Below are 25387 nucleotides of genomic sequence, written 5' to 3'. Positions count from 1 at the left end.
GCCTCTGGCCTTTGCACTTGTTCTGTCTGCCTGGAACACTGTTGTTTCAGGTGCCCTGAGACCTTGCCTCCTCACATTCTGAAATATCTGCTCAATGTCACCTTCTCAGGAAAGCCATCCCTGACCATATATATATATAAAACTCCCATGCTCCTTACCTTACTGACATGTCTGACCCCCCTCACCCTGTTTTACTTACCTTTATAATACTTATCACCAACTCACATTTATTGATTTATGGTTTGTCATCTGTCCCTTCCCCACTAAATTATCAGCTCCAAGAGGATAGAGTTGGTCTTATGTTAACTGATGTATCCCCAACGCTGGAACGTTGCCCAGAATTAGAGGGACCTCAATAACTATTTGTTAAATGAATAAATGAGTGAATGAAACAGGCACTGTCTTGGGCTCTGAAAAATCAAAGATGACTAATATGTCATGTCCCCCAGGGACTTACAGGCTAGTTGGACATATATGCTATGCAGTAGGTACCCTGACATATAAACCACAATAGTTAGAATACCGTGTGAGGCCTAAGTACACACGAGTGTGGTTGCCTCACAGGAACATAAACATTGTGATTGCTATCAGTGCCTAAAAGTGTACTGCGCCAGCAACAAACCTGGCACTTTGCGTGCATCATTTCATTTCCACTCACACGTGACTTCCTGGGGAGGGAGGGGGACACAGAGGAGGCAAAACTCTGAGCCTAGGTGTACCATCCAGGCAGAGGGCTCAGCAGAACCACCAGGGCATGGAACCACCTGGCTGCTGGAGACTGACTGGAAGCCTCTGATGGGATAGGCGGAGCTTCAGTTGCTGCAGCCAATGGAGATGGCATTTGGTGGGACTGAAGAATCTGTATCCCTTAGGCTGTGAGTTACCTATTTGCATGTGAACCCCCTCCCTGCTCAGTGCCCTGCAGCAGACACAGACAGGGAGAGTGTCGAATGACAACATCCAATTCACAACCAGGCAGCCTGGACACCCATATGTCAAGTGACTCATTGCCATTTTTTTCCAGGTGGACCAGAAGTCCACACCATCCTTAACACCCAGTTCTTGGATACCTGCTCCTGCATGTCATTCTCTACCTGCAATTATGAGATGTGGACGGTGCCACCACTAACACCCCATTCTACAAGCTGTTGAAAACTATGCCACACACCATCCTATACATTTCCCTCTTCTTGCCTCAATGCAAATAAAGAAAAATAATCTAGGGCACTGAGCAGATGGGTTCTTTCTCAAGAAAGATCCAATTATTGAAGATCTAATGCAAGGGGAAGTCATAAATATCCCAATTTGTTGCCGTTGAGAGGAATTAACCACACAGCAATTAAAGAAAACTGGTTGCCCATGGAGGAAACATGCAGATTTCCAGTGTAGAACACAGGGGTAAGCCTCTTGCCAAGGCCCTGCGTCATACACACCAGGGACAGGGGATTTTAGGGAAGAAGCCCTGGGCTCTTGAAGCTTTCGCTCACTCAGTGGGTGTGATTTCTATATACTATAGAGAATATGGTAGAGATCAAAGCTCTACCCACCAGATTTCTATTTATCTGTAAGAACTTTCCCTGTGGAAGCAGTGTCTTGAGGAATTCAAGCAGAGAGTGACTATATCTTGTTCTGGAAGGGAAGAGAGTCTTTGGAAAGGGTAGAGTGTTGGAGGAAGAGAAAAGCTGCCAGTAGAAGGTGATATTCTTGAAGCCAGCCTACCTCCTGGCCCAGAGCTATAACATCTCACCTGATGGGCCTCCAACCTGGCTGCCTCTGTCCCACTCTAGGATCTGTCTCATTTCCTTCAGCCTCCATGGATGTTTCTGGTATTTTAGCCCTGAATCACAAGGCTTCACCCAGAGTATATGGAAGGGGCAATCCAAGACTGTTCTCAATTTCCTTCCTTGCCCCTTAACTAAAAGAAACAGGATTCAGAAGTTTCTAGAACCAGGGCAAGGATCACAGGTTCTAGAGACCACTGTTTCTAAGGTACCTCCAAGGGAGAGTTTTCCAAAATCATACAGGGTAACCTTCACTGTAAAAGAGGGCTGAAATGTGGTGGGGAATCGGTTTTCTACCTCCCTTTCCTCGGCAGCCCCAGCAGGTCAACATCCCACTCCCCTTCTTTTGTAGGCCTAGACCACTAGGTTGGGGAAGGACATATCTGAGACCCTGCAACCACCCACCTCCGATTTACAGGACGCAGAGGTGGGATAGGGAATCCCCCAGGGGGCCAGGCTCGGTCTTGAAAGTGTGCCTCGGTTCTCCCCCACCCTCAGATGGGAGAAATTGAAGGTGTCTGAGGAAGTGGCAGGGCGACAACGACAGGGCCTGAGTGGGTAGGTGTGAACAGGAATGGAAGAACTCGGCAGTGAGGTGAGGAGGTGGGGTCTGGCCTCAGGAGAGGGGCCTGGGGCGCTGACTCAGCGGCTACGCCTGCAGGGTGCTCCCGGCCGCCCAGCGCCGGCCCAGCCCTCGGGGCGCCCTTTTGAAGCCGGGAGGGGGCTTTGATCTGAGGCCGGCCCCTCTCAGCTGGCCCGGCCAGATGCGTTGGGGGAGGGGCGGGGAGCCGGCCACCCCGGCCACCCCGGCCTCGCCCTGCCCCCGCCCCTCCTCCCCGGGCACCGGGACTGTTTCCGGCTGTTGCGGGGGCACCCGACCCTCCCCCCGCGCCTTGCAGCTGTTCCCCAGCTGCGCGGCCCCACCCTGAAGACAGCTGGGAGAGAGGCTGGGGGCGGGGAGCGGGGCGCAGCTGCCGGGCCAGGCCGGGGCGGGGGTGGGGGACGCGCAGCGACATGAAAGGGCTCGGGCGGCGCGGGTGGCGGGCGGAGGAAACCCCCCGGCGGTCGCCTCCCCGAGGCCGCGCACATCTGGGCCACAGCAGCCGCCGCCCCCCGTCGGCCGGGTGGGGGAGAGGCGCTCCTGACACCCAGCCCTTCCGGGAAAGGGGAGGAGTGGCCGCCTCTCGGGGAAGGCGGGCGGGCAGCGCCTGCGGGGGGAGCCGCTACCTCCGAGCGTTCGCGGTGTGAGGCACAGGGTGGGTGCCTGCGGCGCCCAGAGGTGTGGGAGTAGGCACCCCGGGCGGGGTGGGGAGGGCCCCTTCACGCCTTCTCCCGCGGCCTTGTGTCTTGGGGCGGCTCCAGCTCTTTCTGGGCCTCCTCTGCCCCTGACCCTTTGGGGAGGTGGGTGACAGCTGCTCCTGCAAAGCCGGGGACAGCTGGGTGGCTGGGGACAGCTGGATGGGGTTAGCAGCTCCCTGCTTCCCTGGCTGCCCAGGCACCCCCAGGCAGCTGGCTGCTTTGCCTGCAGCCTGTGTGCCTGAGTGTGTAATTGGGGTGGGCCTCCAGAGCCAGGACCTGGTGGGCTCAAACCTACTCGACCCCCACCAGGGTCTCCCTCCATATCCCAGTCCCACTGCTCTGTCTGGAAAGAGGACCCCTCCCACCAGCTAACAAATCTAGGCCAACTGAGAGAAAGTGGGCAGCTTTCTGTCTTGGCTGCCAATCCTTGGCACAGAAGATGTCCTAGGGCCCCTGAACCAGAGAAAGGGATAGTGAGACAGGGGCAGATGTGAGTGGAGTTAAATGTCTGTCCACCAGCACCTGGCCCCAGGCATCCTTCCACCCTGGGCTGCAGGGGCACTGTGCTCCAACCAGCTGCCCCCTCGCTTTAGTCCCAAACAGGTGCAGGGGAAGAGAAGGGGGCAGGCCAGCTGTTGTCATCCTGTCCTGGCTCTGGCTCCCTGCCAGAGTGGGGAAGGGGGAGCAATGAGGCAAGGGTCCACCCATCCAACACAGTCATTTTCTGTTCCCACAGGATGGGCAGAGCTTCTACTTAGCAGGACCAAGACTGTTTTGGTCTGGCCAGCCCAACGGGCCAGGGGAACATGGCTGGACCATGCCCTCCACTCTGGGTCCTTACTTTTATGAGGGGGGGAGGTGACTAAGGAGGGTTAGATGAAGCTTGAACCCTTGGCACCAGACAGGACTTACCCATGGCTCTCTGCCTTGCTCTAGGCTTCCTGGCGTAGGAGGAATCTAGGCCCTGATTCTACACAGAGGAAAGAGAACTAGGCACCAGCAAAGCTGCCCTCCTAGTATGGAAGAAGGGCATAGGCTGCTTCATGGCAAGATCCGTGCAAAGTGTTAGGCAGCAAACCAGAGATCCCTTCTAAGGATCTCTGCCCCACCCCCAACAGAAGTGTGCTCTAGCCCCTCCTTCTATCCTCAGACGCACGGGCATGTAAGACCCTAGCTGCCAATCCTTCCTGGCAGCATTCATTTTAACCGGAGAGTTAAACATACAGATTCCTGGGCCCTTGATGGTTCCCATGGAGTCAAAGCTGGCCCCAGGAATCAGCCCTTTTAATAAACTCCCAAGAGACACTAGAGTGTTTGAGCAGCTCTGCCAAAGGGGACGGCAGTAGAATGTCTTCTTCACCTTGTTGCCCTGCCTCCTTGCCTCTCAGAACCAAGTATTTTCCTGCCTGCCCTTCCTCCGTGAACAGGGGAAGGGGCCTGGGCCCAAGTCACTTAAAGGAAGCGTGGAGCTCAAGGACTCCTCCAGTGGGGGCCAAGGTCCCTAAGTTACAAAAAGAAGGACTGCTTTGTTTATACCCATGGCCCCGCACAGTACCTGGCACTTAGCATGTGCTCAATAAATATTTGTGGACTGAAGGAGGTAATTTTGCAAGACTCATAGAAAGGTATTTCTTCCTTTGTCTGTCCTAGCTAAGAACATGCCGGCAGAACCTCAAAGAGATGCCAGGACCTCTGAAGCAGGGGGCTGGGCCTGGGAGGCCCTCGCTCAGCAAATATTTGCCAAACGAACCCCAGGCTGAGGGTAGATGGAGTTGACAAACTGATGAACTGACATTCACAGGCCTGGAACAGTCTAGGCCGAGCACAGAGCCAAGGCAAAGAAGGCAAGGGCTTCCCATCCCTCAGTGGCCTTTCTTGTACCAACACCTGGAGACCCTTGGCCTGGGAGAGGGAGGGGAAGAGGCGAGGCAGGGAGTGGGACTGCGCCATTATGTTTATTAGAAGGTTGGATTTCGGTGTGTGCTCTAGAGAGATTACAGAATAAATACCTGCGCCTTGAGAACAGGAAGTCCACGATTCATACAAAGTGCTCACTACAGGAAGTTGCTGTGTCAAAATCCAGGCAAGGACCCAACTTGGGGCAGCCCCTCCTCCCCCACTCACCTCAACAAGGGCTGTGCTATGTTTTGTTTTTTTTTTATTTTATTATTTCTTTTATTTCTCTTTATTATTATTAATATTATTATTATTTGCTTTTGCTGTGGTCACTATCATTGGCAAAGTTCCTTTTCCCCTTTCCTGGACATGGGGTTCCTGTCTTTAAGATTCCACTCTGAGGCTGAAGGTGCCAAAAGCTGCTTGAGAAGTGGCCTTTGAACTCCATCTGGGAGGATGTTGAGAAGAAGGAAGCAGGAAAAATCATTCTTGGTTTAAAAAAAAATTAAAAAACAAAAAACAAACAAAAAAAAACCAACCCACAATCTACAGGTCATTTCTTACTCAGTCAGTGATCAAACTGCCCAAAAGAAAAACGAGAGAAATAGGCCAGGGGGTGGGCACCACTGGTCCTTCCTCCCAGGGCTGGGTCAGAGGGTTAGATTCCCCCCCAAGGCTTTGGGGAAGCTGAGGCTTCTTCCAGCCATGGAGGTGGGAAGGAGAAGGAGTGGAAGAAAAAAGGACAGAGAGAGAGCTCAATGCTTTGAAGTAGATGCTTTCCCAACTCCAGGGCCACCTGTAGCCCAGGCCAGGCCAGCTCTCACTGTCGCCTCTGTGTCCAGGAGATTCATATAAAAAAAAAAAAAAAAAAAAAAAAAAAGCCCCAAACAAAACAAAATCCAAAAGGAAAAGACTTGGGGGAGATGAAGAAGGGAGGGAGGGGAGACAGGAAGTGGAAGGACAGGTCTCTGGATGCATAATTCCCGAGCCACTGAGGGTGCAGGGGAAGATTCCCCAGCGCCCCACTGCCTGCGTGGCGTTAGCTCGTCACGTAGTGTTTGGTGGATGGCTGCCCATACACCCTGTAGAAATCCTGGTGACCAGGCTGCTGGGAGGCGTCGAGCCAGTCTCTGACCGCCAGGCCAGGAAGGGACTGGGGGACGGAGGGTGTGGGCGGGAGCGGGTGTGAGTACTCCTGCGAGGGCACTGTCCAGGGAAAGTGGCCGGAGCGGGGGTAGGGCTGGTGGCCACCATGGTTGGCCACGGAAGAACAGTAACAGTTGTCCACAGAACAGACGAGAATCTTGCGGCCGCCATACTGGGGGAGCATGGGCTGCTGGGTGGCAGAGCCATTGGGATACTGTGATGGGGGGAACACAGGACTTGAGTGCACTGGTTGGGCGCCGCCCGGCAGGGCCACCAAGTGCTGCGTGGAGCTGCAGGGCCCCAGGGGCTGCCCTGACTGGCCCTCGCTGCTGGCTGTGCCTGCTGCCCCATATTGGCTGCCCACGGGGCCTGACGACGTCTCTAGGAAACTGGCCTCCGGGAAGGCCGTTGAGTGCTTGCGCTTCTCCGCCCCAGAGCTGCTCACGCCACAAGGATACAGGGGGACGCTCTGCAGGAAGGGCACCGGTGTGCTGAAGGGGCCTGTGGAGAGTTCGGGACAAAAGTCGCCACAGCTCCCATCCCAAGCAACCCAGGCCTCCTCTCCCCACTTTCTATCTGTAGGACTAAGTTCTTATATCATGCACTATCTTGGTTGATGCTGCCTATGCCATTAGTAGGTAGATACTATTATTATTCCCATTTTACAGCTGAAGAAACTAACGTCTAGGGAGGTGATACAGCTTTTCCCAAGGTCCAAAGCTAGAAGTGGCAAAGCCAGAATATAAAGAAAAGACTATCTGACTAGGCCATGCTGCCTCTCAGAGAGAAGGCTCTGGCATTTTTCCTTGCCCAAAGGGCTCTCTCCTTTCCATTGAGGATACCACCCTCACCTTCTAGCATCTTCCGCAGCTGCTTCTCCTTCTTGGCCACCTCATTCAGGAAGAGCTTGGAGTTCAGGTGGCCGATCTTAGGGGGAGAAAGGCTGCTGCCCGTGCAGGTCTGGGTCCTGGGGGCAGTGGACGGGGCATCTGCTGTGAGGAGGTATCACCGGTGAGCCTGCCCTACCTCCCCCCAGTGGGCCTGGCCCTCCCTACCCTCCCCCAGATGTCCCCCTGGGGGCCAGTGGTCATCTGCTCACCTGTCCATTAGGATTTTCACAGACTTGGTGTTCTGGGGGAGAGAAAAGGATTAGTCAGTGGGAAAGGCAACATGGGAGAGCTGCCCCTCCTCCCTCTCCCCAAGCAGGGGTGACCATCTGATTCCAGCCAAAGTGTGGGGGGAGGTGAGGGAGCATCTCCATCTCTAGAAGATAAGAATAGCTAACATTTATTGAGCAGTTACTATGTGACAAACACTGTAAGTGCTTTCTATACATCCATCATTCTCTACACAACGACCCTAGGTGGAAGGTGTTGGAGATGCTCAGTCCTTTATCCGAAATCCTTAGGGCCAGATGTGTTTTCGAATTAGGAATCTGTTGGATTTTAGAAGGGGAATAAGCTGCTTGTACTATATATTACATATTATTCCCAGTAGGATGCCATCACCCAATACATCAGTGTTCCTGCAGCAAAATGTTTGAAGACTTGCATCAAGCAAGGTAAATAAAAACGATAAACTGCCAAGATGAGTTCAGGCCAATTTGTTCTTTTAAATGACCGGTCAGAATGGTTCCTACTAGTTTTCAGAGACTTTTAACATTTGGAATTGTGGAGAAAGGACAGTGGCTCTGTATTACGAACCCAATCTTATAAGTGAGGGGAACTTAAGCTGGGGAACATCGAGGACCGGCCCCCAAGTTCACACAGTGAGAAAGAGTGGGGTGGGAGGGTTCTGAATCCACACAGGCTGCCTCCAAGACCTGTGAGCACACCGCTGGGGAGATTCGTCGGGGAGCAAGGGCTGTTGGACTCCACAGCCTAGGAAAGACCCCAGGTGCCCTCACGGGTAGCCTGGCTGCGCCCACCTTCATGAAGCTGACGTCCTCCGTCTTGTCGAAGAGCAGCTGCAGGGAGCCCAGCAGCTTCTTGGCCTCCTGCATGCGCTCCCCGAGGTGCAGCGCCTGCGCTGCGTTCTCGCTGCAGAACTTGGCCTGGGCCTTGTCCAGGACCTCCACCGTCTGCCGCAGGTCCTCATCCAGCAGCTGGTGCAGCTTTTCATACTGCAGCCGCACCTCCTCCTTCAGCTGGCTCACCTTCTCCTGTAGCCACAGGGGTGAGGGTGGGCAGCCGGTGGGCGCTGGGGGCCTCTGGCTGCCGCTCCTGCCTGTCTCCTGGTCCCGAATGGTGGAGTCTGAGACCTCCCCCCCCACCCCCCCCCCCCCGGCTGCCCAAGGCTCCTGAGGGCAAGGGCTGCTAATTCCCTGCTCCACCACTGACAGTTCACTGAATAACTGACCAAGGAGTTCTGGCCCGGAGTTGACCGCAGAACAGACCCTAGCCCAAATAAGGAACCAGGCCCTGCACCCAAACCTCCCCCCATACCGTGGCCTTGGGCTTAGCTACCTCCACCAAGCGCTTGTCTGACTCAAGTTTGTACAGCTGGTCTTCAATATCCTGCTCTCGCTCCTCCAGACGGTCCTGTTGCTTCATCAGCATCTTCTGCAGGGACAGGTGGGGAAGGGGTGTCAGAGGGGGCTGCAGCTCTACCCCTTACCAAGGATGGGTGAGCTCCATCCTTCCCATCCCATAGATTCTTTGACTCAGATGGCCTACATTTCTGCCTTCTAATCCTTTCTGGCGCCCCCCTCCCCCCAATTCCAGGGGCCTGGTGACAGCTGTCTGGCCAGCCCATTCCCAGGAACAGAAAGCCCTGGAATAGCTTCCCACACATATCTAAACCATGAGCTTTCTGAGGGCAGGGCCAGGCCAGCCCCTGTTCTAAGTGCTTTTCCAGTATACACTTATCTAATCATCCCAGTAATGCTATGAGTTAAGTACTATTATTATCCTCAATTCAGAGAAGAGGAAACCAGAGAGATTAAGCAATTCATCCAAAGTCACACAGCTAGTGAATGTCAGAGCTGGGATACAAACCTAGGCGATCTGGCAGTAGGGTCTATTTTTTTTTTTTAAGATTTTTATTTATTCATTTGAGAAGAGAGAGTGAGAGAGAGAGAGAGCGCGCGCACAAACACACACACACACACACACACACACACACACACACACACACACAGGCACAAGCAGGGGGAGGGGCGATGGAGAAGGAGAAGCAGTCTCCCTGCTGAGCTGGGAGCCCAAAGACATAGGGCTCCACCCCAGGACCTGGAGATCATAAACTGAGCTGAAGGCAGACGCCCAACCATCTGAGCCATCCAGGCGCCCCAGTAGGGTCTATTCTTATACAAGTCATACCACCTCTCTCTGGGGAGCTCCTTCTTAGAGATGAGTACCCTAAGATGCAGAGGGACACCTTCCAAGGTCATACAGGCCTTCTGGTCTAGTCCACAGATCTCACCTTCTACTTGCCTTACCTGCACTCGGGACCCAGGGGCATGAAGGGCAGCTAACCCTTCTTTTATTCTTGACGCTGAGAGCTAGGCCTCTAATTTTTTTTTTTTTTTTTTCATTTATTTATGATAGTCACACACACAGAGAGAGAGAGAGGCAGAGACATAGGCAGAGGGAGAAACAGGCTCCATGCACCGGGAGCCCGACGTGGGATTCGATCCCGGGTCTCCAGGATCGCGCCCCGGGCCAAAGGTGGGCGCCAAACCTCTGTGCCACCCAGGGATCCCGAGGGCTAGGCTTCTAAAGCCCTTGCTAGGGATCCTTGGGTGGCGCAGGGGTTTGGCGCCTGCCTTTGGCCCGGGGCGCGATCCTGGAGACCCGGGATCGAGTCCCACGTCGGGCTCCCGGTGCCTGGAGCCTGCTTCTCCCTCTGCCTGTGTCTCTGCCTCTCTCTCTCTCTCTCTGTGACTATCATAAATAAATAAAAATTAAAAAAAAAATTTAAAGCCCTTGCTAGCTCCCTCAGACTCTTAGCTGGACCCCGGTGGGAGGGAGACCCCAGCTCTCCTAAGACCCCGAGGCCAGTTTACTGGAAGGTGCTGAACCATGCTCAGCCCTTTATCTCCCATCTCCACAACCCCTCCTCTCCCAGCCCGGCCCACCCTGGCTGTTCCATCCATCCTGTCATCCTCTCTCACCAGAGATGCCTCTTCAAACATGGTTTCTTCCTGCTCAAGAACCCTCAGTGACTCCCTCTTTCCAATACTTTGGCAACAAAGGCTCTCTTACAACTTAACTCGGCCAGCCAGGTGGGCTGCTATCCCGTCCCCAGTGCTCTCTGTGCACATTTGAACTCCCTGCACCCTGCTGACATTTTTCTATAGGCCACAGTGCCTTCTTCCTCCCTCTGTCCATCCTTCAAGGCCCAACTTAAGGTAAACTTTCTATGGCCTGTGCTGGAAGTTTGTACCAGTCCCTCCCTGTCCTTGCCATGCAGCCAGGCTGTCATATTGTGCCTTCCCTCTGTAGCTCTACAGTCGAATATGGTAGCCATTAGTCACATGTGGCTATTTAAATGTACATGAATTAAAATAAATTCAATCAAACATCAGTTCTTTAGTGGTACTAGCCTCAGTTTCAAGTGCTCAATAGGTACACGGAGCCAGTGGCTAATGTACTGGACACGAGAGATACAAAACATTATCATCATCACAGAAAGACCTACAGGACAACACTATTCTGTAGCCTGCCTCGCAAAGGGTGGTCTGATCTCCTTGCAAAGCTCCAAGGCTGCTGAAAATAAGGTGTTACCGCTGTGTTTTTCTACCTCCCTTCCCAGTCAGGCCACAGAGAGGCCCCAGCACCCTACAGATGCATAACAGGTTGGCTGAAGACAGCCACAGTTTTGCCCCCAATGTAAGGTTTGCAAAGATTGTGCAGAACCTAGCTCATAGTAAGTGTCTAACCAACATGGAGTGGTTCTTGTTCTTCCTCTGTGTGGGCCTCAGAATGACCCTCAAATTTGACCTTTGACCCCCACCCTTCACCTAGACCCAGCTGGTTTCCTAGAGACAAATTGCCACGAATCCCTTCCTTGTTGCTCCAACCCATTTTACATTTGGAGAAACCAAGGCCAGCCAGAGAATTCAGTGACCTCATTATGAGTTGGTGGCTGCCCTGGAAACAAACAGGACCCTGGGGACAGGAGGAGGTAGGGGGATAAGGCTCTCAGATTCCAAGCTGGAGGGATGCCTGAGTGGCTCAGCGGTTGAGTGTCTGCCTTCGGCTTGGGGCATGATCCCGGGGTCCCGGATCAAGTCCCACATCGGGCTCCCTGGGAGGAGTCTGCTTCTCCCTCTGCCTATGTCTCTCTTCTCTGTATATGTCTCTCCTCTCTGTATGTCTCATGAATAAATAAATACATCTTAAAAAAAAAAAAAAAGGTTCTAAGCTAGAGAAGCCTGGGGAACCCCCTGCTCCAACAACTCGACCAACGACTTGGACAGAACCTCTAAGCACCATCCCCAGGACATTCTGATCTGCCCCCAGCACTTTGGCCTCCACTAAGTCCCCACACCAGTCCAACACACACAGGGGTCTGTCAGCCTGAGAGTCAGGGCCTGTAGGGAAACAGAGCCGGGTGGGGGGAGGGAGGGGCAGTCATGCATCCTCCCTGCCTGCCTGTCTGTGAAACTGCTTACGGCTCTAGGAAGAGGGTAGGCAGCACCTCGTAGCACCGCCCAGAACATACAGGAGCATGTGTTGCCACCCGTGCCCTGGGACCACCTCATGCACACAGCTACACATATACAGGCATCCAGTCCCCTACGCTGTGAGGACTACGCCTCCTGAAAGCCCTAGACAATTAGGGGAGGCCTGCCATATAGGCAAGGTGGTCACGATACCCCTTCAGGAACATTAGGGCTTTTTATCTCCCTCTTAACAACTGGCCCTCAAATTTTTGCCTTCTACCCACAGTCAGAGAACAGGGCACCCCCCCCCCCCCTTCAGATGTGTCTCCAGGCCACTCTCATCTTTCAGCACTGAGGATATCTGAAAGCCCAGGACCCCACCCACTCACACATCTGCGCATCATCATGGTCTCCCTGCCTAGCTACTTCTCAAGACCAAACCCATCAGTAGCAGATTAGGGACACACCTGGCGCTGAGTCCCAGATGAGACAGCCCCAGGTAGGTTCCCCACCCAGTTTCCCCAGAGGATCAGAATGGGGTCTGTTCGACTCTACCCTCTCCCGCCTACCTGGAACCCCTTCAAGGAATTCATGGCTGACTCCTCGTGGGAGAGCCAAAGGAGGCAGCTCCTGTCCAGGCCTAGGAGTGGAGCTTAGCCCTGCCCCTCTTCTTCTAGGCTTTTCTCAGAGCCTTTCCTGGCAGTACTTCTACTCTGGGGCCTTGCATGACCAGAGTCCTCTGGGTTGGGAGCCCAGTCCAGGCCTAGCAAAGGCAATGACCACACTCTCCAGCAGGTGGCTGAGTTTCACTTCCCCTCCCCCAGCTCTGAGGACATTGAGCTCCTGTGTCTGCTGCAGGGTAGGTAGGGGAGGGGGTAGGGATGGGAAGGAAACTGGCCAAGGGTTGCCAGCATGGAAGGCTGGGAGGGGGACCTGGGGGCCCTGTGCTGCCCAGCTCAGCCTTGCAGGAACTGCCCTCCCTGAAGCCAGATGATTAATCCTGCCACCGACAAAACCTGGGGGAGGCACGGGGTGGGGGAGTTACTGTCACCTTAGGGGCTGTGAAAATGGGGGAGGGGGGGAATGTCTCCTTACTGCCTCTATACTGGCCCCCACCTCTGTTCCACCAGATGATTGAATCGAGTTACTGAGAAGCTGGAAGATGGGAGAGAAGAAGCGAGGCTGACACCCATCCCCACTACCGGCAGCCTCTTTCTGTCCCAACGTCCAGGGAACTGCTGAGAGCTGAGGCCCCATTTCCCATCTGGGAAAAACACACAGTTGAGAGATAGGACCAGATTTTCCAGCTTATTCAGAGCATGGGGCTCTTAATGCAGGGAGCACAGAGCGGCAGGGGAGGGTGGGGGGTGGGGGGCACCTCACACAGGGCTCCCAGCCCACAGTGAGTCACCCGGACAATGGCACACCTCAAGGGCGCAGGTGCAGGAGCGGAGCAGAGTGGGGGAACCATGGTCTAGACTAGCGCTGCTGGAAGGGCCAGGCCTCTGGCAGGAAGGAGGAAGAGCAATAGGAGGCCTTGCTCCACTCAGCAGCCTCTGGCCCCATGGACCTGCTCACTTCTGTCCCTCCCTAAGGACCTAAGCCTTCTGTGGTCTGCTCCTGGGCCTGTGAGGGAAAAAGCATCAAAAAGACTTGGGGGCACTCCATTCCCATCTCATCATACCTGGCAGGTAGGAGGAGCAGGCCCCAGAACATCCTGCTCCTCCTACCTGTCGCCCAATGTTTTAGACTTTGCCTTGAGCTGCTCTTGGATGCCCCTCCCAACTCGGGGCAGGGTGGGCACCTGGAGCCCCTTACATTCCTGCCTCAGGAAAGCCTCACATCCCTCTGGAGTCTAACTGGCTAGGCCCAGCTGGCATTTTTGACGCCAGACTGGACTGGGCAGACGGGTGAGGCCATGGGGACTCTAGGCTGCATAAAAGTTAATAAATAATAATAATAAAACCCTCAAGTCAACCTTGAAGAGAAGCAAGGTCAGGAGGGAACAGGGCCCCAGGGGCTGGGCCAGAGGCAGGCCCGAGGTTTTCAGACAGGGCCAGGGCTGGATCTAGCAGCTCCTGTGGTGGTGGCGGTGGTGGTGGTGAGAGGTATGGGGGCAAGAGGGAGCTGGGCTGCGAACACCTCTCTCTGCTCAAGCCCCTGCCCAGATAGCTCTCATTCCAGCTCCAGCTCTGGCTGTAGCCCCTGCTCAGAGCTACCCCATCCTAACCGCCCCCACTTCCAACCCCCCCCTCCCCCCACACACACATACTGAAACCCTCGGCTCAGGAGTATGCTGGCCTCCCTCTCCCTGGGCCAAAGTGCTCTCCCCTGTCTCCCAGCAGCTTCTGGCTGACCTAGACACTCCTTTCCAGGCTCCTCGGCCCCTGCCTTGAGCTACCATGTGGATCCCTGGGGCAGAAGCAACCAGAGACACAGAGAGAGGAGGCCGTGGGGCAGGAGCCAGGGCAAGGAGAGAAGCGGCAGCTCTGAAACAAGCCCCGGCAGACCCCAGAGAAGGTTTCCCAGCTGCAGAGTGGAATTAGCTTTTGCCATGCAGAGAGCAGCGCTCTGGGGCAGCAGAACAAAGAGGCGAGAGAGAAAGCCCCCCTTTGTCTGGGTTTGAATGCCAGGCCAGCCGGGAAGGAAGACTTTCCCAGAGCCAGGGATGAGGCCAGCCAGGCCTGCCTGCTCAGTCCGGGGCAGGGGCCCAAGCTGGGTCCACCTTCTTCCTCTGCCCACCCACACTGCCCCCAACACAGCATGGCAGGATCTGCCTGGACCTCTGCCTCCAGGACCCGCCACAGGCAGCAAGCTCACCTTAGGGTGAATTCCATCTTTTCATCCCCTCTGCAACACCCCCACCAGTTGACAAAGTCACACAAGCCTCAGAGCCTGAGCAGGCAGCCACACGCCAGCAACATGGTGCTGACAGCCACGCATACCCACTCGACTTCCAATCACAGGTGTACAGCAAGCAGGCCATGCCTGTCACCTTCCTCTCTCACGGACACACACTTGCAAGCCTTCCTGGCCCCGCAGCCACACGCCAGACAACTACACGATCAAGTCAGTCACTCACCCGGTACCTTCTCAGAGATACACATGGGAGATACAAAAAATTAGTCACATGTAAGAGACACAACCAGACACGCTGGTTACACACAAGCGTGCACACACACCTGCAGACAGACATGGATGCGCGGCCACCCGGAGCTGCAGGAGGCAGAGTAATCAATAGGGCGTGCATGACAGGCGCCTGGCTGTGTCAGCAGGATCCTGGGTGGAGGCTGGGCCTCTGCCTGAGACTCCTCTCTGCCTGGAGCCTACCTGCCTTGCAGACTCAGGATAGTCAAGGAAGGGGCACCTCACACACACCCCAGCTACCACCCCACCTGAGAGGTCAGAAGGGAATAGAGGAGCCTGGTGCTGCCTGAGACAGCTGGGCCCGGGCAGGCCTCACTCCCACGGCTCACCCAGAGACAGATCCTGGTCCAGGGTCCCCAGGGGAGCACTCCAGCCAGGGGCAATGCGAGCAGCATAACCCTACCTCTAGCAGCTACAAACCCCAAGTTGGCCTGAGTAGTGGGATCCTCTCCCCTGGGATCCCCTCCCCCCTTCCCAGAGATTATCGCCTCTCAACACTAAACCTACCAGAATGCAAGGAAAAAGGGTTCTGGCAACATTTCCAGCTTTGATCTGAGGTCCTGGGAATGACACAAGAGCAAAACTATGACCTGAACACACACAGGTGCATGCAGACACACACACACACACTTGCATAGCCCCTCATCCATATAACTAGGCCTTATCTTGGGTTTTCTTTCTGTGTTGAAGGTGGTCCCAACTTACCCCAGTTCCCTGTTGCTCAGATGAGCCCCTAAACCAGGGGGCTGGAAGAGGGTTTTACCACCTACGGCTGCCAGGCTCCAACCTACTTGGATATCCCAATTTTGGGAACTTAGCCTCTCAAGGCCCCAAAGGAGAATATATTTGGGGTCTAGGCTAGTCCCCAAAGAGTGGTCTTTGGGGTCAACCCAGTGCGCAGCCAGGTTTCAGGGCAATGTGGCCTACACACTGGCTTCCCAAGGACACAGCAGGGCAACAGGGTTTGCAGACCTGACTCCAGGTTCCCTGCTGTCCTCTGGCCTGGAAAGGAGCCCTGGTTGCCTTCCTGCTGGGCCCCTGCTCTAGACTCCTGGCCCGCGCACATGTGGGTGCTTGTGAGTAGGCGATAAGGGCCCCTAGGGCACAGCAGCAGGCCCCCCACACCACCGGGAGGGCAAAGGAGAAGCACAAGAAGCAGAGCTGTATTTTAAGGCAGGTACCTATATGGAGAGTTCAGGCACATTGAACAGGGCCACAACAGAGGCCCTCAGGCCAGGAAAAAAGGAGCTAGGAAAAGGCCCTTGCCCCTTGGCAGGAAGCTGACCCCAGGAGGGGTTCTTCCATTCAGGTTCCCCACAGCTCTTCCCTTCCCCTGAGGGTGAGGCTTCTCTGCCTCCACAGCCAGTAAGTCCAGCTCACACGGATTGGTGCTGGCCTGTTGAAGGGTTTCCAGCTCCAGGGCCCTGGGTCACCAGAGCAAACCTGGAAGGCCTGGGCTGGGGGCGCCTGGAGGGGGAAAGACTCAGGCTGCTGGGCACAGATGCTAATTAGGCGCATGGAATTACATATCTGGTATGAAGCAACCCCACTATTTGTGAGCCTGTCCACACCAGGAACAAGAATGAACACATGAAAACACACACACACACACACACACACACACGCACACACGCACGCACGCAGCTGCTGACAAAGTTCAGCACTTCCTTCCCATCCAGTTCCTTCCATGAGCCAGGAATAGGGACCTGCTGGTGGGAACCCTGCAGTATACTCCACATGCATGGGCAAACCACCTCCCCCCGCCCCAAATCCCCAACTGTACAGATGAGAGACAGGTGCACTTAAGGGCAAAGCAATCTCAGAGACACTTGCAAACACAGACACCCATCTAAAGAAACTCTCCTACTATCGAGTCAGACATAATTATGTTTTCTCCCCACCCAAATGAAAGGCACCCCAGCACTCAGACACAGTTAAGAGCAGAAGCGTGGGTGCAGGCACACGTTCACTCCTCACCCTGGCTGCTGCCCCTCCCCAGCTCCTTTCAGCCACATCCCCGTCTTTCCCTTCCTGTCACTTTCTGCCGCCAATCCCAGGACACAGGACTGGACAGCGCTCCTTCCTCCTGCCTCTGCGCCTTCCCCTCCTTCCCTAGTCTTTCCATCTTTATTAATAGCAGCAGCTTCCCAATACTGAGAAAAGTCTGGGCTCTGCCTGCCCTGAGTTGGAGGTGGACACCAGGGGCTCATCTGCTTCTCCCAGGCCTCTGCTTCTCAACTCCAGGGGAAGGGAAGAGAATGGCTCCTCCCTCTCTCCATCCTCTACACTTCCCTTTCAGAAACCAGAGGTCCTGTCCTGGTACAAAAAACCCAGAGCTAGCCCATCCGATTAGAAACTAATTATACAGCAAATTGTATTTGTCATCCCTGCCCTCAGCCTGTGGCGGCCCCCCTGCCTTTTGTTAGTTGTATGTGTATGTTTTTTAATTGCTAAACAGTGACTCATTCTGACTGGTGTCCCCCCCCCCCCCACAGGAAACAGCCTCTGTCCACAACCGTCCCCTATTCAGAGCTTCCTCATACCCCAGCACCCCACTGGCCTCAACTAGCCTCCAGGGGCCCCCACCCATTAAACACTCCCAGTCCGACCAAAGCCCAACCTCACCCCCATGATATCACACCCAGGCTTCAAGCTGGGGCTCTGAGATGGCTCAGTCTCAGGCCAACCCCTTCCTTCTGGTATGACTCAACCCTGAAAGCCAAGGGACCAGGGAGGGACCTAGGAGGAGCCCCCCTCCACTGAAGGGGACGGAAGTATTGCCTCAGTCCAGCTCCAAAGCCAGGCTCAGAGGCCTGAGGGGGAAGGCGGTTTTGACATTGGCCGCTGCTGCCGGGTGTATACAATGGGAGGGGATGCGGTTCTGTAATCACCCAGCCAGCAGCCCAGGGGAGCCAGCTGCCTGAAACCAGATTGCAAGGCAGCTCAACCTTAAACCCACAGGATTCTTTTTCCGTCTTCTACTTCCCCTCCCCAAATGTGGGAGGGCTGTGATAGAGGGCTGGGCTGGGAGGAAAGGGCTCAGGGTGATGAAGACACATACTTTAAGGTTTGTTCATGCAGACGCAGGCAACATACATCAGCACACAGAGGGCAGTGATTCTCACACATGAAGAGTGGGCTATTGGGAATAATCAGAATGGCTGCGACACTGCTCAGCGGTGCCTCCGGCTGTCCAGGCCTTGTCCAGATAGATACCAGAGTTCTGTTCTCCCTCCGGAAGCTCCCCTCCACCCCCACCCCCCCCACAGTGTGTTTCCAATAGGGCTTGAAACTAACATGGCTGCTTTTGTTTACTTCCTCATTGGTATGCCAGCATCATGGATCATGTCAGCCACAGCAGCGGCACCAGGACACTCATTACATAAACAGCAGCTGGAGAAGCAGGACCTGGGTCACTGCCTTGGTGACTTCCCACAGGGCCTACAGAAACAAGGCTGGGGAAGGGAGCTGTGCGCAGAACAGAAAAGCAACACCCAAACTCCACCCCTCACCTCAATTCTATAAATGACTCAAAAGATGGACCCTATGAGCACAGGTGCAGGAATGTATCAAGTAGCAGGGGACCCTTCTTCCCAGGACCTTGCCCCTAAACTTTCAGGGTAGAAGTGTTTGGAAGCGGGCCTCTGGCCTGATGTCACAAGAGTTGGCCTGTCTGGATGGGTGGTCCCCACCCGGTAGGGAGTGTGTGTGTGTGTGTGTGTGTGTGCGCGTGTGCGTTCGCGCGTGCGCGCGCGCGTGCAAGGTACTTGCCCGGATCTCATTCCTCCGGATCTCCACGTCGCACACCGAGTGTCCCTGATGCGCACCGCTGTAGTAGCAGCAGTACTGGCACACGGCCACCTGCTCGGCCTCACAGTGGTAGAGGCGGTAGGCGTTGTGCTGGGGGCAGCTCCAAGCCCGCACGTCGTCCGCCTCCACCAGGAGGTGCCCGCGGGCGGTGGAGGGCTGCTGCAGGTGCGTCTGCACGTGGGACTGGCAGCAGGGCGCCTCGCAGCGCAGGCAGACCTTCTGCGCGGGCAGCGGGGGGCCGCGGCGGCAGAACACGCAGTGCAGCGCCGCCGGCGGCTTCTCCACGTGCAGGGCGTTGAACTTCTCCACGATGTTGGTGAGCTTCAGGTTCTTCTCCAGGCCCGGCTTCTGGTTGTAGGCCTGGTTACACTCCGGGCAGCGCACCAGGCCGCTGTCCTTGGCCCACGCCTCGCCAATGCAGCCCCGGCAGAAGTTGTGTTTGCACGGCAATTGCACCGGCTCCACGAAGACATGCAGGCAGATGGGGCAAATGAGCTCCTCCTCGAAGCAGTTCTTCCAATTCTCCGCCATGGCGGCTGCGGGCGGGGGGCCCGGGCAGGCCTCCCCAACTGCCCAACTCTGGGGGTCCGTCCCGTGCAGCTGCAGGCCCACCGAGCCCCGAGCTCCGGCCCCAGGCAGCCGCGACAGTCGCTCAATCACCAGCGCCTTCCGCGCGCCTGCCCCCCAGAGGAGAGAGGCTCGGTCCTCCTGCCGCGCGCGCAGCCGGCTGCGTCTCCTCCTTCTCCCGAGCGCCTAGCGGGAGGCGGCGGACTGCGCCAGGGCCGCGGCCGGGACACCAGCCCTGGAGGGGAGCGCCGGGGTCCAAATTCCATATAAGAGGCCGGGCCCCCCCGTGCGCGCGGCTAGGCCAGCGGCGGCCCGCGGCCTGCTCCCGGCTTCGCGGCTGACATTGGGGCGCGCCCCGCAGCGGACAGAGCCCGGGAGCCGCACACTTCCTCCGGCGGCGGCGGCGGCGGCGGCGGCGGCGGCGGCGGCGGCGGCGACCGGGCTCCCTCCCGGCTCGCCCGCGCCGCACCTCACCCGCCTCGTCCGGGGTCCGAGGGGCCGGGGAAGTCGGGGCGGCCGCGCCGAGGGCGGCTAGATCGGCGGCGGGCGGGCGAGGCGGGCTGGCGGTTCCCGGGCCGCGGCGCGGGCGCCCCCCGGCTGGCCGGCCGAGAACGCGCGCGGGCTGCGGGGCGCAGGCGGGCCGACTCCGGGGCGCTGCGTGCGCGCAGGGGCAGTCATTCAGATGAAATTCCAGTCCCCGGCCAGAGACACCAGCCCGCCTCTGCCTTCCTCCTCCCTTCACAAATAGAAACGGAAGGGGGAGGGAGAGAAGTGGAAAAAAAAAAAAAAAAAAAAAAAAAGCCAACCAGAAAGGGAGGGAGAAGCCCCGGCGGTGCTCCGGCCTGACCCCGCTCCGCGACTTCTGCGCTTCCCCGAGGCCCGAGGCCCGGCGCCCGGCGCCCCCGCCGCAGAGACCCCGCTCTCGGTCTCCGCGCTGGGCGGGCGCCTCGGCTCTGCCGGGGAAAACAAGGATTGATCAAACTAGAAAGGAATTTCTCTCAACTGCTAATGAACAGGAGGCTCGGCTCCCGGCCCTCCCCTCCCCCCCGCCCCGGCCCGGCCCTCCCCCTTCGCCACCCCGGCCCCCCTCCCCCCCACTTTCTTTTCTTCTCGGCCTCTGCTCCGGCCTGGGAGGCTCGGGGCTGCGGTCGGAGCTAGCCTGCGGCGGCGGGGCCGGGCCGAGCCAGCCGGGCCGGGCAGCCTCCCTCAGAGCCCAGCCATCTTGGGCTCCCGGCGGCGGCCGCGGCGGCCGGGGTCCAGGCGCGCTCGCTCGAGGGTCCTGCGCGGGCCGTCTCCGCGCTCGCTCTCGCGCTCGCTCGCTCGCTCGCTCTCTCGGTGGGATTTTTTTTTTTTTTTTTTTTTTAAGGGGAGGGCTGGCGGCCTCCCTCAAATTAGGAGAGAGAGAGAGGAGAAAATGCCAAGTCCCGATTTCTCTCCACCTCTGCTCCACCCACCCCGGTCCTTTCCAAAAAATAAAAAAAGATTAGAATTGGAAGAAGTCGGCAGAAAGGCGAGCACCGGCGGCCCCCGGCTGCTGCCCAGGCGACGCGTCCGGGGCGGGCCCACGCCAGTCGCTCTGTCTGTGGGTCGGTTTGTCCGCCCGAAGCTTCACAACTGAGGGGAGGGCACTTCGGGCAGGGTCTCCGCAGCGGCAGTCGCCTCAGAGCTTTATCCTCAGATCAAAAAAAAAAAAAAAAAGAAAAAAGAAGAAAAAAAAAAAAACCCAACACTCTCATCAGGGCCACCTTCAGCCATCTTGCGCTTATTATTATTATTTCAGGAATAATCTGTTTAATAAAAATAGCTGCGTCTCTAGCCCCCTCCCCCCATTCTAGGCCCCCGCCCCCTTTTAATAATAATCTCGATAATAAAAATGATCTGCGCGCCGGGCAGCGCTTCCCCTGCCTCTGCTCGCTGGGGCTCCGGCGCTCCCCCGGGCAGCGGGCGGGGAGGGGGGCGCCGCTGGGGCGGGGGTGAGTCCCTGTTGCCGGTCGGTCGGCCCCCTCCGCCTCAGCAGGGAGGGAAGGGCGCCCTAGCCGCTACCTAGCCGAAGCCAGGAGGGCGGGCGGGGGAGGGGCCCGGCTCCTGAGACCCGCCGGAGGGGCGCACAGGGGTCCCCGATCTTCCCGCCACGGCCTGGCCTCGGAGTCTGCAGCTGGGGGCGAGGGGATACAATGGGCTCTGGGCAGAGTGCGGCCGGCAGGGCGGGGATGCGGGCGGGCGGGCAGGGGGTTGCGGTGAGCCGGACTCTCGAGCTCGAGCGGAGACAGGCGGAGGGTGGTGTCCCTACATCAAGGCCGGTCCCGCTACACGGGAAGGGGGCGGGGAGGCCGGGAGGGGGATTGGGAGAGAAAGCGGCAGAGCAACTGCGGCGCCTTTAATCAGCACCCGCTGGTTCGGCCCACCCGGCACTGGAGACCGAGACGGACCCGGAGGGGAGGGGGGCATGGGGCGGGGCGTATTGTCCGGAAGTGCTGTTACAGCGGCTGGGGCTCCCGGCTCCTCCCCTTTTCCCTGTCTGGAGTTGGGGCTGTTCCGGAGGCTGCGCCTCTTATTGGTCCCCAAGCTGAGGCTCCGCCTCTTCGAGGCGGGGCAGACCCGAGAGCCTCACGTGACTCGCACTTACTTCGGTACATTAAACACTAGGGTGGGAGGAGAGTGCCGTGTTTCTTAAAAGGGCGATGATGCCGCTGCGTAGTGGGACCACCTCTTCCTGGGCCTTTTCACCCATAGCTCTTTTTACCTGGGAGGAGGAGGAGGGTCTGTCGATCCGCTCCTTCTGTCTGATGGAAGAGAGCGGGGAACTGCAAAGGTTCGCTGTGGGGCAATTTCCCCGATGTCCTTAACACTTTCCCCCACATTTCTGACGCTTAGAACTACCAAGCAAGATAGGCATTATAATCCCTCTTCTATGAATAAGGGAACGAAGGCTTAAAGAAGTGAAGTAGTCTGCTGGAGGTCGAAGGGTCAGTTAAATACTTAACAAAAGCCTGCAAGTGCCAGGCATTTTTCTAGGCCCTGGGGATTCCCTGGACAACATATACCTAATAATAATAATATAATTAAATATACAGGATAATTCCTGTGATAGAGAGTAAGGGGCTTACACAGGGCTCTCCAGAAAAGTGACATCTGAGTCAAGACCTGAATATTCAGGAGTCAGGCCATTAACAACCCTGGGAAAGAGGGCTTCAGTCAGGAGAAACAAATGGGAAAGCCATAGATTAGTAGGCATGCTCCAGGACAGAAAGGAGGCCATGTGAAAGACAAGAACATACAGGGTTTTTTAGGTCATGGTAAGGAATTTAGACTTGAAGCTGATTATGAGAAGCCCTCAGATGTGGGATATATTTTGGAAATAGTGCCAGCAGGAATAGATATGGATTAGATATGGGGTGGAGGGGAATCAACATGTTAATAGGAATGGGATCAAGATATGCTTATCACTGTATATAGTATATCCTCTTGAACTTTTTTTTTCCTCTTGAACTTTTGAAATGTTTCCAGGTATGTACAATTTTTTAATCCCTCCAAGAAGTGTTTTTTTTTTTTTAAAGATTTTATTTATTTATTTATTTATTTATTCATGAGAGACAGAGAGAGAGAGAGGCAGAGACACAGGCAGATGGAGAAGCAGGGTCCATGCAGGGAGCCTGATGCAGGACTCGATCCCCGGACTCCAGGATCATGCCCCAAGCCAATGTCAGGCACTAAACTGCTGAGTCACCCAGGGATCCCCCTCCAAGAAGTTGTTTTTTTTTTGTTTTTGTTTTTTTTTTTTTGCTTTTTTTTTTTATGATAGTCATAGAGAGAGAGGGGGGGGCAGAGACATAGGCAGAGGGAGAAGCAGGCTCCATGCACCGGGAGCCCGATGTGGGATTCGATCCTGGGTCTCCAGGATCACGCCCCAGGCCAAAGGCAGGCGCCAAACCGCTGCGCCACCCAGGGATCCCCTCCAAGAAGATTTTAAATGACTCTGAGGATTTGGGCCTCATGGCGGTGGCCTCATTTGAGTCTGCATGGTGATACCATTTACCAAGAAGGAGAGAATTGGAGAGAATTAGATTGGGTAGGGAGATTTTTCAGTAGTTCTAAGTTAAATCTGACCTGGCTCAGATATCCCAGTGGAAATGTTGTGAAGACAATCATAAATATACAGATTTGGAGGAGGTTTGTACTGAGATTATAGATTTTGGAGTCATCAGCAATTACATTCCAAATGGTAGAACTGAGATTCAAATCCAATTCAGAGTAACCAATGAGTCCCTGATCCTTCCATAAAACCAGAGGGCCTCTCTGATCTAGGACTTCCATCTCCTTATTCCTAATTGGGGGGCTAATGTGGGTCCTTCAAGGACAGAGCCCATGTCTTAAGTACTTTGCATTCCCTCACATGGGAGATCATATGTTGAATGAATGAATGAATGAATGCTGTCTGTCTGACTGAACAAACCAAGGCGAAAATGATTTTCAAGCCCTAATCCTAAATTCTATGCTTAAAGATGGAATAGAGAAACAATAGAATCTAGCTGGCAGCTGTTGGAGGGTCCTTCTCTGGTTTTCTCACCAATACCCTCCAGGATAATCTAAAGGATTCTTTACATTCTTCACCTTTCTAGACCACTCCCCTTAACTTGTAAGATATCATACTCCTCTGTTTTTTTTTTTCTTGTCTTTCTAACCACAGACTTCTCCAATTTCCTTTTTTTTTTTTTTAAGATTATTTATTTATTCATGAGACAGAGAGAGAGAGGCAGAGAGATAGGCAGAGGAAGAAGCAGGCTCCATGCAAGGAGCCTGATATGGGACTCAATCCCGGGACCCCAGGATCACGCCCTGGGCCGAAGGCAGGCGCTCAACCTCTGAGCCACCCAGGCATCCCAACTTCTCCATTTTCCATCTCATAAATGTTGACAGTCCTCAGAGCCCTGCCCTCCATCCTATTCTCTTACTAATCTACCTGGGGCCTCTCCTAAAGCTTTATTACTGTTCTTATACTGATGGCTCCCCACTCAGTATCTCCAGTCCAGAAGTTCACACTCCTGGTGGCAGATCAGTGTAGTCAACCATGCCATCCACCCAGATGTCTTACAGGCACCTTGATTTCAATGTACTGAAACCTACTTTTTTTTTTTTTTTAAGATTTTATTTATTTATTTGACAGAAAAAGAGACCACAAGCAGGGGAGCTGCAGGCAGAAGGAGAGGGAGAAGCAGACTCCCCAAGGAGCAGGGAGCCGGATGTGGACTCAATCCCAGGACTCTTGGGAGCTGTAGGCAGACACTTAACCGACTGAGCCACCCAAGTGCCCCAAATCTTTACTACTTCTTAACATTCCCATTACCTCACTGTATCTCTAGCCTGGATTATTTCAGTAGATCTTAACCAGTTTCTCTGCATCTACCCTTACCTCCCCAAGTCATTTCTCAATATAGTAGTCAGAGAAATCTTTTAAAAATATGCCAGAATGTGGGGCACTGACGTGGCTCAGTTGGTTAAGTGTCTGACTCTTGATTTGGGCTCAGGTCATGATGTCAGGGTCATGGGATCAAGTGGCGCCTAGGGCTTCTGCTCAGCCAGGAATCTGCCTGAGATTCTCTCCCTCTGCCCCTCCCCCTGCTCACTTTCTCTCTAAAATAAATTTTAAAATCTTTTTTAAAAATGTCAGGGATCCCTGGGTGGCGCAGCGGTTTGGCACCTGCCTTTGGCCCAGGGCGCGATCCTGGAGACCCGGGATCGAATCCCACGTCGGGCTCCCGGTGCATGGAGCCTGCTTCTCCCTCTGCCTGTGTCTCTGCCTCTCTCTCTATCTCTCTGTGACTATCATAAATAAATAAAAATTAAAAAAAAAATTAAAAAAAAAAAGTCAAATTGTGTCACTCTTCTGTTCAGAATCTCCCAATGGCTTCCCAACTTCAACCAGAATTAAAGTCAAAGTTTTCTAATTGCCTGCAAGGCCCTATACAAGCTGCCCTCTGTACAAATGATCTCCTGTTATTCCCTTTCTTTTATTCTGCTCCAGCCACACTGGCTTCTGCTTTTGTTCAAATACACCTGGTGTGTCTCTCCTACCTCCAGGGTCTTTGCAGTTGCTCTTCACTTTGCCTGGATCATTCTTCCTCCAGATGTCCCTATT

General features: G+C 55.2%; 1 protein-coding gene across 1 annotated transcript; it reads right to left on the bottom strand.

Annotated features, from left to right (window-relative positions):
* Positions 1 to 5882: 5882 nt before the first annotated feature.
* Positions 5883 to 19635, bottom strand: TRIM8 (tripartite motif containing 8). Its single transcript, XM_025992903.2, has 6 exons — positions 18646 to 19635; positions 8588 to 8683; positions 8050 to 8283; positions 7222 to 7253; positions 6974 to 7089; positions 5883 to 6623 (listed from the first exon to the last, which is right to left on the bottom strand). Exons 1-6 carry the CDS (start codon positions 19213 to 19215, stop codon positions 6016 to 6018), a joined length of 1656 nt encoding a protein of 551 aa, XP_025848688.1. The 5' UTR covers positions 19216 to 19635; the 3' UTR covers positions 5883 to 6015.
* Positions 19636 to 25387: the final 5752 nt, after the last annotated feature.

Source organism: Vulpes vulpes, chromosome 15 (assembly GCF_048418805.1).
Source record: "Vulpes vulpes isolate BD-2025 chromosome 15, VulVul3, whole genome shotgun sequence".
In the NCBI taxonomy this organism is placed as follows: Eukaryota; Metazoa; Chordata; class Mammalia; order Carnivora; family Canidae; genus Vulpes; species Vulpes vulpes.
The sequence above is the reverse complement of the archived record's forward strand: the minus strand, read 5'-3'. Positions and strand labels throughout refer to the sequence as shown.

What these genes read in the sequence shown, in the direction of transcription:
- TRIM8 (XM_025992903.2), bottom strand. Translation starts at nt 19,215, where the DNA reads ATGGCGGAGAATTGGAAGAACTGCTTCGAGGAGGAGCTCATTTGCCCC. An exon ending in TCCGGAGGAATGAGATCCGG is followed by an intron (nt 8,684 to 18,645) that starts GCAAGTACCTTG and finishes CTGTCCCTGCAG; the next exon opens with AAGATGCTGATGAAGCAACA. An exon ending in CAGACAAGCGCTTGGTGGAG is followed by an intron (nt 8,284 to 8,587) that starts GTAGCTAAGCCC and finishes CTGTGGCTACAG; the next exon opens with GAGAAGGTGAGCCAGCTGAA.